The 13,558-nt window shown below is 52.8% G+C and overlaps 1 protein-coding gene across 1 annotated transcript in view; it reads right to left on the bottom strand.

Annotated features, from left to right (window-relative positions):
- CASP2 (caspase 2) overlaps positions 1-13,558 on the bottom strand; it is a 338,496-nt gene that overhangs the window by 49,242 nt on the left and 275,696 nt on the right. The window contains exon 10 of the mRNA XM_085620348.1: positions 2,329-2,438. Coding sequence (XP_085476474.1) covers positions 2,329-2,438 — 110 coding nt within the window. The remainder of the gene's footprint in view (positions 1-2,328; positions 2,439-13,558) is intronic.

The raw sequence follows: 13,558 nt of genomic DNA, 5'->3' as shown, positions 1-13,558 counted from the left end.
TGTTGGCGTCGTAGCAGCGTCGGGTGATGTGCCGTTCGCGGGGGCCAGGGCGACTGCGCTGCGGTCGCCATATGAAGGGGAGGGGGGCGGGAGCAGAGGTAGCGGGCGGAAGCAGGAGGCGCAAGGGCAGCAGTGGCGGGAAACAGGCACAACAGTAGAGTGAAAATACAGCAGAGAACGCAAGAAATGCACAAATGAAAGATCAGTGGCAAGAATAGGGGCACAATCCAAGGCACACGAGGGGCAAGTGGCAACAAGAGGGACAGAGGGGAGCACCAGAGAATGGACGCGCTGCAGGGGGAAGAGCAGCGGCACACGGACCGGCTGCTGGCTCGAACCCTGGAAGGGCTGGAGACCGGCGGCGCTGCAGGGGTGAGTGCTGGCCTTAAACCATTAAGATAACATTACTTAGCCCCTGACAGTGTAGGTCACAGCACAGCTATTCTCTTTCAGAGTACTTCTCACTGCAGGGAACTAGGAGTACTTTTGCTGAAGGTCGACCCATCTGCAATCTGACTTTTTTTTTTTATATAGGCGAGGTAGGGATGAAAAATACCCATTGGAATCGGGTGCCATTATAAGAGGTTTCATATATTCTTACTGCAGATTTAAACAAGCGATTCACCCACCTCTACCTGCTAAGCCTCAATGACCCTCCAGCTTGCTTAGAATATTAACCCTCCGATCTGCGGGGTCTCAATGACCCTCCAGCTTGCTTAGAATATTAACCCTCCGATCTGCGGGGTCTCAATGACCCTCCAGCTTGCTTTGAATATTAACCCTCCAATCTGCTGGGTCTCAATGACCCTCCAGCTTGCTTTGAATATTAACCCTCTGATCTGCGGGGTCTCAATGACCCTCCAGCTTGCTTAGAATATTAACCCTCCGATTTGCTGGGTCTCAATGACCCTCCAGCTTGCTTTGAATATTAACCCTCCGATCTGCTGGGTCTCAATGACCCTCCAGCTTGCTAAGAATATTAACCCTCCGATCTGCGGGGTCTCAATGACCCTCCAGCTTGCTTTGAATATTAACCCTCCAATCTGCTGGGTCTCAATGACCCTCCAGCTTGCTAAGAATATTAACCCTCCGATCTGCGGGGTCTCAATGACCCTCCAGCTTGCTTAGAATATTAACCCTCCGATCTGGGGGGTCTCAATGACCCTCCAGCTTGCTAAGAATATTAACCCTCCGATCTGCGGGGTCTCAATGACCCTCCAGCTTGCTAAGAATATTAACCCTCCGATCTGCGGGGTCTCAATGACCCTCCTGCTTGCTTAGAATATTAACCCTCCGATCTGCGGGGTCTCAATGACCCTCCAGCTTGCTAAGAATATTAACCCTCCGATCTGCGGGGTCTCAATGACCCTCCAGCTTGCTAAGAATATTAACCCTCCGATCTGCGGGGTCTCAATGACCCTCCTGCTTGCTTAGAATATTAACCCTCCGATCTGCGGGGTCTCAATGACCCTCCAGCTTGCTTAGAATATTAACCCTCCGATCTGGGGGGTCTCAATGACCCTCCAGCTTGCTTAGAATATTAACCCTCCGATCTGGGGGGTCTCAATGACCCTCCAGCTTGCTTAGAATATTAACCCTCCGATCTGGGGGGTCTCAATGACCCTCCAGCTTGCTAAGAATATTAACCCTCCGATCTGCTGGGTCTCAATGCACCCTCCAGCTTGCTTAGAATATTAACCCTCCGATCTGCGGGGTCTCAATGACCCTCCAGCTTGCTAAGAATATTAACCCTCCGATTTGCTGGGTCTCAATGCACCCTCCAGCTTGCTTAGAATATTAACCCTCCGATCTGCTGGGTCTCAATGACCCTCCAGCTTGCTTAGAATATTAACCCTCCGATTTGCTGGGTCTCAATGCACCCTCCAGCTTGCTTAGAATATTAACCCTTCGATCAGTGGGGTCTCAATGACCCTCCAGCTTGCTAATATTAACCCTCCGATCTGCGGGGTCTCAATGACCCTCCAGCTTGCAAAGCACTGATGAGGCCTTCAGTTTAGGTCAGGCAGCGCCGGAGGATAATTCAAACTTGCCTCAATGCACCTGCCATGTGGGCGGTCCACCTGGTCTGTCACACACAGGCATGTGGTGATCCTGTTTACAGATCTAAAGAGACCAGAGTCTCCGACTATTGTGATAGGCTCACGGAGACGTCCGCCAACCAGGTTGTTCAGCAGTTGAGGCAGGGACACTGCCATGAAGGGACTGAAGAAGAGCTTGGTTGTGGAGGGTGTACTGGATGGTTCGAGCCTGTCCCACTCCCATACACACCTGTCTCCCACCTCTCTGGGAGCTGAGCCTTTCACTTACCTTCACCAGCATATCAGCCACATGCATGCATCGGGCGTTCTCAGCAAAGACAGATGTTAAGGCCTCAATGTACCAAGAGCCTCGCTTGGTGTTACGCAGAGCTGCCGTGCCTGGAGAAGGAACACAAAAAGATAATTAATAGCCTATCACAGACAATATGGTGTGCAGGGACTAAAGGAAGAAATGACAGTTGTGGTAAGAAGTGGCAAACAAGAAGTCACTGCCCAAGTCACAGTGGGTTTGCAAGCTAGAACAGCTTCAGTTAAAGTTCAGGGGAGGGCTCAGATGGACTCCCGCCTCGCCTGAATGCTCGCTGCCTCTTACCATTTATAGTGCAGCAGGTGACCCACCTCAACTGAATCCTCCCTTCCTTCTGCTAGCTAAAGTGCAGTAGGTCACCCGCCTCGCCTGCATCCTCCCTGCCTGCTGCTAGCTGTAGTGCAACCAATAATAACAATGGGGTAACTCAGTCATGTGCAGAACCTGGGGACAAGTACGTTAAATGAGCAGTGGTTCTGCCACAAAAGGAACTAATAGATTTGTTTCTTTGTCCTCACAGAGGTAGGACTGCAATTAATGGTTCAACAAATCACAACACTGATTATACAGACAAAAAACTCAACTAAATTAAATAGAGTTAACCCCTTCAGTGCCCGCCCCTTTCCCCGCCCTGTGCCGGGCGTTTCATTAGCGGGCGGGGTTTATGACGAGCTGGTCTCGTCATGGGCACAGCGCAACCGCGGCCCATGACGAGACCAGCTCGTCATGGGCACTGAAGAGGTTAATTGATGTATTGAAAAAAATCATTTATTTAAAGAATTTGTGAAACATGACAGGACTAATCAACAAGTTACTTACCTTCGATAAAGCTTTTTCTGGTGGATACAGTATCTGCCTGTGGATTCCTCACCTTATGAATATCCCCTGCGCCAGCAGTCCGCTGAATTTTTTCCCTAGCTCTCCACGCCGACGAGGACGTCGGCTCTGCTCGCAACTCCGCATGACGTCACCGGAGCCATAAGAAAGCCCCGTCGGCGTGATGACGTCAGTTCCACCCATTTTTTCCGTGCCTCCGAGGCGAACAGGTGGACCGAAAACAGATTCAAAGTATACACAGTACACAACATTTGAACAAATATACATAGTACAAAATCAAAGAGGAAAGCTCTAGGCCCTAGTTAGCAGCAGACTCGACTACGGAAACGCCCTCTACGCTGGAGCCCCGGCCAAGCTCATCAAACGACTACAAAGAATCCAAAACGCCTCTGCACGCCTGATCCTCGACATTCCGCACCATAGCCACATCACCCCCCACCTGAGAGACCTGCACTGGCTCCCCGTCGACAAGAGAATCTCCTTCAAACTCCTCATCCACGCACACAAGGCACGCCACAAGACCGGCCCAGCCTACCTCAACAGTCGACTCTCCTTCTACGTTCCCAACCGCCAGCTCCGCTCCGCCGACCTCTCCCTGGCCACCGTCCCGCGCATTCGAAGAACCACCACCGGCGGCAGATCCTTCTCCCACCGCGCCGCCAGGACCTGGAACACCCTTCCTCTGAACCTACGACAGACCCAAGACCTGCTGACCTTCAGGAGGCAACTCAAGACCTGGCTGTTCGACCAGTAGCGGCAACCCCCCCCCCCCCCCCCAGCACCTTGAGACCCTCGCGAGTGAGTGGTGCGCTTTACAAATTCTGTGATTGAGTGATTGATTGAAAGCTAGAGAACATAAGCATTTCCAATAAATGTAGCAGATAAAAAGTCGATACAATGTAAAACAGCATGCCAAACAAGGCATCCTATAAGGTATACAAAGGTGGACAACGGGGAGGAGGGTGGGTCAGTGAGGAATCCACGGGCAGATACTGTATCCACCAGAAAAATGTTACCGAAGGTAAGTAACTTGCTCTTCTGATGAATACATCTGCCTGTGGATTCCTCACCTTATGAATAGATTCCCACAGCAGTCCCGCTCTCGGAGGAGGGTGTCCACCCTTCTATACCAAAAAGTCCTGCAGGACAGAGCGCGCAAAATGGCCCTCCCTCCTCATTTCGGAGTCCAAGCAATAATGCTTTGCGAAAGTGTGGAGGGAGGTCCAAGTCGCTGCCTTACAAATATCCACTACAGGAACACCTCTGGCCAGAGCAGAGGTGGAAGCCTTGGCTCTAGTAGAATGAGCTCTAATACCCTCAGGTGGTTCCTTACCAGCACAGGCATAGCAGATCTTGATGCACAAGATTATCCATCTGGATAGAGTGCGCTTGTGCACAGCCTTGCCTTTTGATCATCCAACGTAGCCCACAAAGAGCTGATCGTCCAAACCTAAGTCCTTTGTCCTGTCCAAATAAAAGCTCACCGCTCTTTTAGGGTCCAGGCGGTGAAGTCTCTCCTCCTCCTTGGAAGGGTGAGGGGGGAGGATAAAACACAGGGAGAGTTATGGACTGCCCCAGATGAAAAGGAGTAATTCCCTTAGGCAGTAAGCAGCCCAGGTCCTGAGGACCATCCTTTCAGCATGTATGGTCAAAAACGGGGGTTTTGAACTAAAAGCTTGAAGCTCACTCAACCTCCTTGCTGAGGTAATACCTACCAGAAAGACTGTTTTAAAAGACAAAAGCCTCAAAGGACAGCTATGTAAGGGTTCAAACGGGGAACCCATCAAAAAAGTTAAAACAAGATTTAGATCCCATTGGGGCATAACGAAGGGAGTAGGCGGAAACCTATTGGCAAGGCCCTTTATAAACCTCAAAACGATAGGATACTTAAATAAAGACAGCTGATCAGGTAGACACAGAAAAGCCGACAAGTAGCCCTTAACCGTGGCCACAGCACAACCTTGCTGAGCCAAGGAAAGAGCAAACTGAAGAACATTCGACAAGTGGGCCTTTAAAAGATCAATGGATCTCTCTCCACACCATTTAACAAACTTAGATCATCTATAGGAATAAATCAACTTTGTGAAGTGTCGCCTGGAAGATAAGACAACATCCACAACGTTTGGTGGGAGAGAGAAGGAACTCCGGTTGCCCCATTCAATCTCCAGGCATGAAGGTGCAGACTCTGGAGTTGGGGGTGTAGAACCTGCCCCTGCAACTGCGAGAGGAGGTCTGCCCTGAGATGGAGACGGAGCGGAGGTATCGATGAGAGGTGAAGAAGATCTGTGTACCACACCCTTCTTGGCCAATCCGGGCGATCAATATGACTTGGGCCCGGTCTTGGCGAATCTTCCTGAGAACCCGAGGAATCAAGGGTATGGGAGGAAACGCGTAAAGGAGTTGTGAGATCCAATCCAATTGAAACGCGTCCCCCAGCGCTCCATGCAACGGAAACTGGGGACTGCAGAACAACGGGCAGTGCGCATTCTCTTGGGTGGCAAACAGGTCCAACCGAGGAGATCCCCACATCCGAAGATGTGATGGACCACCTCCGGATGAAGCCGCCACTCGTGATCGACTGAGTAACGCCGACTGAGACTGTCCCCCTGAACATTCAGCACAAAATCTAGGTGATTTGTAAACACACAAATCTGATGGTTCTGAACCCAGGACCAGAGTTGCAGAGCCTCTCGACAGACGATACAACCCTACACCTCCCTGTTTGTTGATGTACCACATCGCGGTAGTGTTGTACATCAGAACCTGAACCGACTGACCGCGAAGTGAGGGAAGGAAAGCCTTTAGTGCCAAAAGTATCACCCGCAATTCCAGAAGGTTGATGTGAAGCAACTTTTCCTCTGGAGACCAAAGACCCTTGACCTCCAGATCCCCCAGAGGAGCACCCCACCCTAGAGTGGAGGCATCCGTGATCACTGTGGCCACAGGCGAAGGAGGCTGAAAGGGCTGTCCTTGAGACAGGTTACCCTGCACACTCCTCCAAGTCAGCTCCGCTGTAGCGTCTCTGGAGATTCTGACTGACTCCCTGAGATCTCCGTTGTGTTGAAACCACTGTCTGGGGAGGCACCACTGGAGCGCACTCATGTGCCAACACGCATGACTGACCAACAGAATGCAGAAAGCGAACAGATCGAGCAGGAGATGGACTTTCAAGACCGGAACAACCGCTCCATCGTAAAACAAAGGAATCATCTCCCGAATGTCGAGAATTCTTTGTGGAGGAGGAAAAGCTCGACACACAGTAGTGTCCAGTACCGCCCCTTTGAACAGGTTGTGCTGAGAGGGCACCAGGTGAGATTTGAGCACACTGATTGAAAAACCCAAGTTGAACAACAGTTGAGATGTTACTCGCAGATGATGAAGCACCATCTCTGGCGACTCCGCTTTGAGCAGCCAGTCGTCCAGATAGGGGAAAACAGGAATCCTCAACCTTCTGAGATGAGCTGCCACCACTGCCATCACCTTTGTGACGACTCGAGGTGCAGTAGTAAGACCAAACGGGAGGACCGCAAACTGGTAGTGCTGCGGCCCTACTGTAAAACTGAGATACTTCCTGTGCGACTTCAGAATGGGGATGTGAAAATACGCATCGTTTAAGTCGATTGACACCATCCAGTCCTCTTGCTGCAGCGCCAGAAGAACCTGAGCAACGGTCAGCATCTTGAATTTCTCCTGCTTCTGGTAAAAATTCAAGACCCTGAGCTCCAGAATCGGACGTAACCTGCCGTCCTTTTTGGGGACCAGGAAATACCGAGAGTAGCATCCCTGACCCCTTTCCTGCTCTAGAACCACCTCTATCGCACCTTTTTGTAACAAAGCAAGGACCTCCTTCTGTAGAAAAAGCAAATGGCCTCCAAACAAAAACCTTGGCAAGGAGGGTAAGGAAATTCCCGAAAAGGAAGGGCGTACCCATTCTCTACAAGGTTTAAACCCCAAAGGTCTGATGTGACCGATTTCCAACCTTGTAGAAAGTGAGACAGCCGACTCCCTACAGGACACACCTGATCCAGGATGGGGGATCTAGGGCTGCTTTCCTGCGGTACCAGAGGGAGCGGGGGAGGCAGAAGAGGAGGAGGAGTGATTGCGGGCAGAACCACGTTGGCAACCTTTGACTCTTCCTCTATAAGATGTATAGAGTGGATTCTGCTGCTGCTGAGGTTGACGGAAGCTGCGAAAGAAAGATCTTCCAAAGCCACGATATTTTTTGTAGCCAAAACCCCTTGACTGGGTTTGCAATCCCAAGGATTTCGCCGTGGCTCTGCTATCCTTAAACCTTTGCAAAGCCGAATCGGCCTTTTCCTCGAAGAGTTTAGATTCATCAAAGGGCAAATCAAAAAGAGTGGATCGAAGCCAAGCTTGCCTTCTTGTATCTATGGAGGAGCCCATAACCCTGGCCACTGAGTCAGCCATATCCAGGCCTGATTGAATAACCGGTCTAGCTGCAGCCTGAGCATCCGTAAGAAACTCCATAAAGTTTACCCTCTCCTCATCAGGTAACTTGGGGGCCAACTGTTTTGCCGAGCCCATCAAGGATGTATATAACGGCCCAACAGACAGGTAGCATTGGTCGATTTAAGTGCCATGCTAGACGAAGAGAAGACCTTTTAGCTGACGGCTCCATTTTCTTAGAGTACCTGTCAGCTGGAGCCTGAGGAAAAGCACCTGAAGATTGTTTGGAACAAGATGCCTGCACCACCAAACTTTCTAGAGATGGATGAGACGAGAGAAATAGTGGATCCCCGGGTGCAGTACTATATCTTCTAGCCAAAGCCTTAGAAACAGCAGGCGAAGAGAGTGGTTTACGCCAAACCTCGAGGATAGGCTCCAATAAAGGGTAACAGAGGCTCAACTGTAGAAGAAGGCGAATGCAAGACCTCAGTTAGCAAATTTGGCTTATACTCGGCAGTAGGTAACTGTAAATGCAAAAGCTCTGCAGCTTTTCTTATAACTATATGGTAGAGAGCTACCTCTTGAGGAGGAGAAGCCCTTGTTGAAGAAAGTTCCCAATCAAGGGAGGTGTCCAATCCACTTGCCTCCTGAATTCCCTCGAATTCATCTAGAGACTCTTCCAATTCGCCCTCTTTTACTTCCTCTCTGCGATACTGCTCCTCTTCCAACAGTCTCTGCGCCTCTCTCCTTGGACGAATCCATGAGCGCGGCGTCGTACGCGGCGCTGACTGCTCAGGAGCCAGCGTCGAAGGAGGTTCTGAAGGAGGCATGAGATCCGCACGAGGCCGAGAGGAAGGCTCACCAGACGGCGTCGAGGATTCCAACAATGGCGTCGAGACTCTCAGTGCCGGAAATTGCCATAGCGGCGCCATCGGCATGAAAGGCATGAAGGGTGCGTGGGCATAGTGCTGGGGCACGCCCAAGTTGAAAGCCAGCGGACCCACGGGACCAGAAGGTGCTCCGGATGGGAAAGCTGCCCTTGCAAACACTCCGTACATTGCATTAAAAAAATGCGACGGATCGAAACCTGGAGTAGGGAACTGTGGATATGGATTCGAGCCAGTATCCAAATGGCGAGTATCCGACGTCAAAACAATCGGATCCACTGCAGAATCCACCGGTTCATTTTCAGGCACAGGAGAAGATGGATCATCCTGAACCGGCTCGGCTTCGGAATCCGGTGAATCCCTCAGCGCCGGAGCGCCTCTAGGCGAAGGAGACCTCTCCAGAGTCGCACGACGTGAAGGCGAGGGCAAAGGAGATACAAAGTCTTTACGGCGACGTCAAGGAGCGGGCGCAGGGGACCTCGAAGCCTTACCCTTCGTCGAACAGTGCCGAGATCCATGTCTACTGTTTTTCTTATGTTTTCTCGACTTCGATGTATGCGAAGTCGACAACTTCGACTTATCTCTCTTACGCCCTCTTCCTTCTTTCTTCGCCTTGGCCAGAAACAACTTGGCTTCCCGTTCTTCAAGCGCATTTGGATTCATTTTCCTGCAACAGGAACTGTCCTCCACGTCGTGATCCGACGACAAGCACCATAAATAATCTTCATGGGGGTCAGTGATGGACATGTGACCCCCACATTCCCTACAGGGCTTAAACCCAGACTTCCTCGAAGACGACATCACAACAGCAACAGTTAAAATTGAAGGAACAACAAAGTAACTCTACAAAATATGGAGAGTGCTAGAAAACCATTATGCGTTGACGGCGCGGAAAAAAGGGAAGTGACGTCATCACGCCTACGAGGCTCTCTTATGGCCCCGGTGACGTCATGCGGAGTGGAGAGCGGAGCCGACGTCCTTGTCGGCGTGGAGAACTAGGGAAAAAATTCCGCGGAATGCTGGCGCAGGGGTTATTCATAAGGTGAGGAATCCACAGGCAGATGTATCCATCAGAAACACAATGTACACAACTACAATAAACAATTTTCAGCGACGTTGGCAAAAAAGGGTAAGTGAATAAAGTGTGGGTTTTTTTTACATGTATCAACAATACAAAATGTACATAACAAATATAACACATAAAACATAAATTGATTTCAGAAAGTTGTATAGACAGTGAAACAACCCTAACAAGACCGATGATTTATCCTCTTTGTTGTTAAGGTCTAGTTGGGCAACAGCGCTTATTTAGTGAACGTCGACATTTCGACCACTTGATTACGTGTGTGTGTTTAAGAGACATCACCGTTGGGTCTCCATCAGGACTAAATAACTATTGTGTACAGCCTTCTAGAGACAATTGTCTCAGGGGAATGGAGAAACAGCTAGCCTCGCAGTCAATTGTTCGATGACCTGTATATCCAGATACAGGTGTCTAATCGTAAGAAGCCATCGAAGGGCAGTTTAACAATTATGGTAATGAAGTTGTCAAACAATCTTCCCCCTTTCAGTCCCATAAACTCAAGAATAACTTAGGGATCTAAAATGCCCGTGCTTCTTTCTTATAAATGTGGAAGAAAAGAATTGCAAAGAACCAGGAGCACCAGTGCTTCCTTGGATCCTCTGGCGTCTCTCGCTCGGAGTGCAATGTTGAAGCGTACTCCACCGACAGTGGAGCGCACACAATGAAAAAGACTGTCGGACGGCGGCTTTCGTCCGCATGCAACTGAAATACCAAGAACCAGGAGCACCCTTGCTTCCTTGGATCCTCCGGCGTCTCGCTCTTAAAGTTCAATGGCGAAGAGTCCTCCATTTAGTTGAGTTTTTTTGTCTGTATAATCAGTGTTTTGGCTAGCTGTAGTTCAGCAGGTCACCTGCCTCACCTGCATGCTTGCTGCATGTGCCTACTGCTAGCTATAATGCAGGTCACCTGCCTCGCCTGCATCCTCCCTTCCTGCTACTAACTACAGTGCAGCAGGTCATCCACCTCGCCTGCATCCTCCATGCCTGCTGCTAGCTGTAGCGCAGCAGGTCATCCGCCTCGCATGCATCCTCCCTGCCTGCTGCTAGCTACAGTGAAGCAGGTCACCCGCCTCGCCTGCATCCTCCCTGCCTGCTTCTAGCTATAGCGCAGCAGTTCATGCGCCTCGCCTGCGTCCTCCCTGCCTGCTACTAGCTGTAGTGCAGGTCACCCACCTCAACAGCATCCTCCCTTCCTGCTGCCAGCTATAGTGCAACAGGTCTCCAGCCTCGCCTGCATCCTCTGCACCTTCCTGCCTCTCGCCGGCTGTATTGCAGCCTATCCCGCCCATTCCTCTGCACCCCCCTGCCTCTCGCCGGCTGTAGTGCAGCCCATCACCGACCATTCATCTGCACCCCCTGCCTCTCGCCGGCTGTAGTGCAGCTTATCACCGCCTGTTCCTCTGTACCTCCCCGCCTCTCGCCAACTGTAGTGCAGCCTATCACCGCCCATTCCTCGCAACTCTCTGCCTCCCGCCGGCTGTATGCGCTTATCACCGCCTGTTCCTCTGTACCTCCCCGCCTCTCGCCAACTGTAGTGCAGCCTATCACCGCCCATTCCTCGCAACTCTCTGCCTCCCGCCGGCTGTATGCGCTTATCACCGCCTGTTCCTCTGTACCTCCCCGCCTCTCGCCGGCTGTAGTGCAGCCCATCACTGCTCATTCCTCGCAACTCTCTGCCTCCCGCCGGCTGTATGCGCTTATCACCGCCTGTTCCTCTGTACCTCCCCGATTCTCGCCAACTGTAGTGCAGCCTATTACCGCCCATTCCTCGCACCTCCCTGCCTCCCGCCGGCTGTATGCAGCCTATCACCGCCCATTCTTCTGCACCCCCTGCCTCTCACCGGCTGTAGTGCAGCCTATCACCTCCCATTCCTCGCACCTCCCTGCCTCCCGCCGGCTGTATGCAGCCTATCACCGCCCATTCCTCTGCATCCCCCTGCCTCTCGCCGGCTGTAGTGCAGCCTATCACTGCCCATTCCTCTGCACCTCCCTGCCTCTCGCCAGCTGACGTGCAGCCTATCACCGCCTGTTCCTCTGCAACCCCCCTGCCTCTCGCCGGCTGTAGTGCAGCCTATCGCTGCCCATTCATCGACACCTCCCTGCCTATCGCCAGCTGTAGTGCAGCCTCTCACCGCCCATTCCTCTGAACCTCCCTGCCTCTCCCCGGCTGAAATACAGCCTATCACCGCCCATTCCTCTGCACCCCCCCTGCCTCTTGCCAGCTGTAGTGCAGCCTATCACCGCTGCTAGCTATAGTGCAGCAGGTCACCCGCCTCGCCTGCATCCTCTGCACCTCCCTGCCTCTCGCCGGCTGTATTCTATAAGCGAGGAGGAACAACCAACGCTCCCCACGACCAAACCAACGCCCCCCACCACCACCCTCAACGCCTGGACACCGATCAACCTCGAAGACACCATCAGCACGATGAACTCCATCCACTCCGGATCCCCAACCGACCCCTGCCCTCACCACATCTTCAACAAGGCCGACGCTGTCATCGCACCCCACCTGCGGGACATCATCAACACCTCCCTCGACACCGCCACCTTCCCTGAGAGCTGGAAGCACGCCGAACTCAGCGCTCTACTAAAGAAACCAACGGCGGACCCCACCGAACTCAAGAACTACCGCCCCATCTCGCTCCTCCCGTTTCCAGCCAAAGTCATCGAGAAGACCATCAACAAGCAACTGGCAGCCTTCCTCGAGACGACCGGTTCCCTCGACCCTTCCCAGTCAGGCTTCCGGGCCAACCACAGCACCGAGACCGCCCTCATCGCTGCCACCGACGACATCCGAACCCTGCTGGACAACGGAGAAACAGCGGCCCTCATCCTCCTAGACCTCTCCGCGGCATTCGACACTGTCTGCCACCGCACCCTAGTGCAGCGCCTCAACAACGTCGGAATCCAGGAGAAGGCACTGGATTGGATCATCTCCTTCCTCACTGGAAGGACACAGAGAGTCCGCCTGCCCCCATTCAGATCAGAAGCCACGGAAGTCATCTGCGGCGTCCCTCAGGGCTCCTCGCTCAGCCCCACCCTCTTCAATGTCTACATGAGCCCCCTTGCGGCCATCGCACGCCAACACAACCTGAACATCATCTCCTACGCCGATGACACCCAGCTGATCCTCTCCCTGACCAACGACCCCGCCACCGCCAGAGCCAACCTACACGAAGGGATGAAAAACGTGGCCGAGTGGATGACGACCAGCCGCCTGAAACTGAACACAGACAAGACGGAAGTCCTCATCCTGGGCTCCTCACCCTCCGCCTGGGACGACTCCTGGTGGCCCCCCGCCCTGGGCAACGCACCCAAACCGACAGACCACGCACGCAACCTGGGCTTCATCCTGGACTCCTCCCTCTCCATGACCAGACAAGTCAACGCCGTCTCCTCGTCCTGTTTCAACATCCTGCGCATGCTACGTAAGATCTTCCGGTGGATCCCCACCGAGACCAGGAAGACGGTCACCCAGGCCCTCGTCACCAGTCGATTGGACTACGGCAACGCCCTCTACGCCGGTACCACCGCCAAGCTCCAGAAGAGACTCCAGCGGATCCAGAACGCCTCGGCGAGACTCATCCTCGACGTCCCCAGACGAACTCACATCTCCAGACACCTGAGAGACCTGCACTGGCTCCCGATCAACAAAAGAATCACCTTCCGGCTCCTCACCCACGCACACAAAGCCCTACACAACCAAGGCCCGACCTACCTCAACAGCCGCCTCAACTTCTACGCTCCCAAACGCCACCTCCGCTCGACCAGTCACGCCCTCGCAGCCGTCCCCCGCATCCACAGAGCGACAACAGGAGGAAGATCCTTCTCCCACCTGGCCGCCAAGACTTGGAACGCCCTCCCGACCGACCTACGCCTGACCCAAGACCACCTCTCCTTCAGGAAGAAGCTCAAGACCTGGTTGTTCGAGCAGTAGCGGACCCCCCCCCCCCCCCCCCTAGCGCCTTGAGACCCTC

This window comes from Triturus cristatus, chromosome 7 (genome assembly GCF_964204655.1).
Source record: "Triturus cristatus chromosome 7, aTriCri1.1, whole genome shotgun sequence".
Taxonomy (NCBI): Eukaryota; Metazoa; Chordata; class Amphibia; order Caudata; family Salamandridae; genus Triturus; species Triturus cristatus.
Note: the sequence above shows the minus strand (reverse complement) of the source record. Positions and strands in the feature narration are given on the sequence as shown.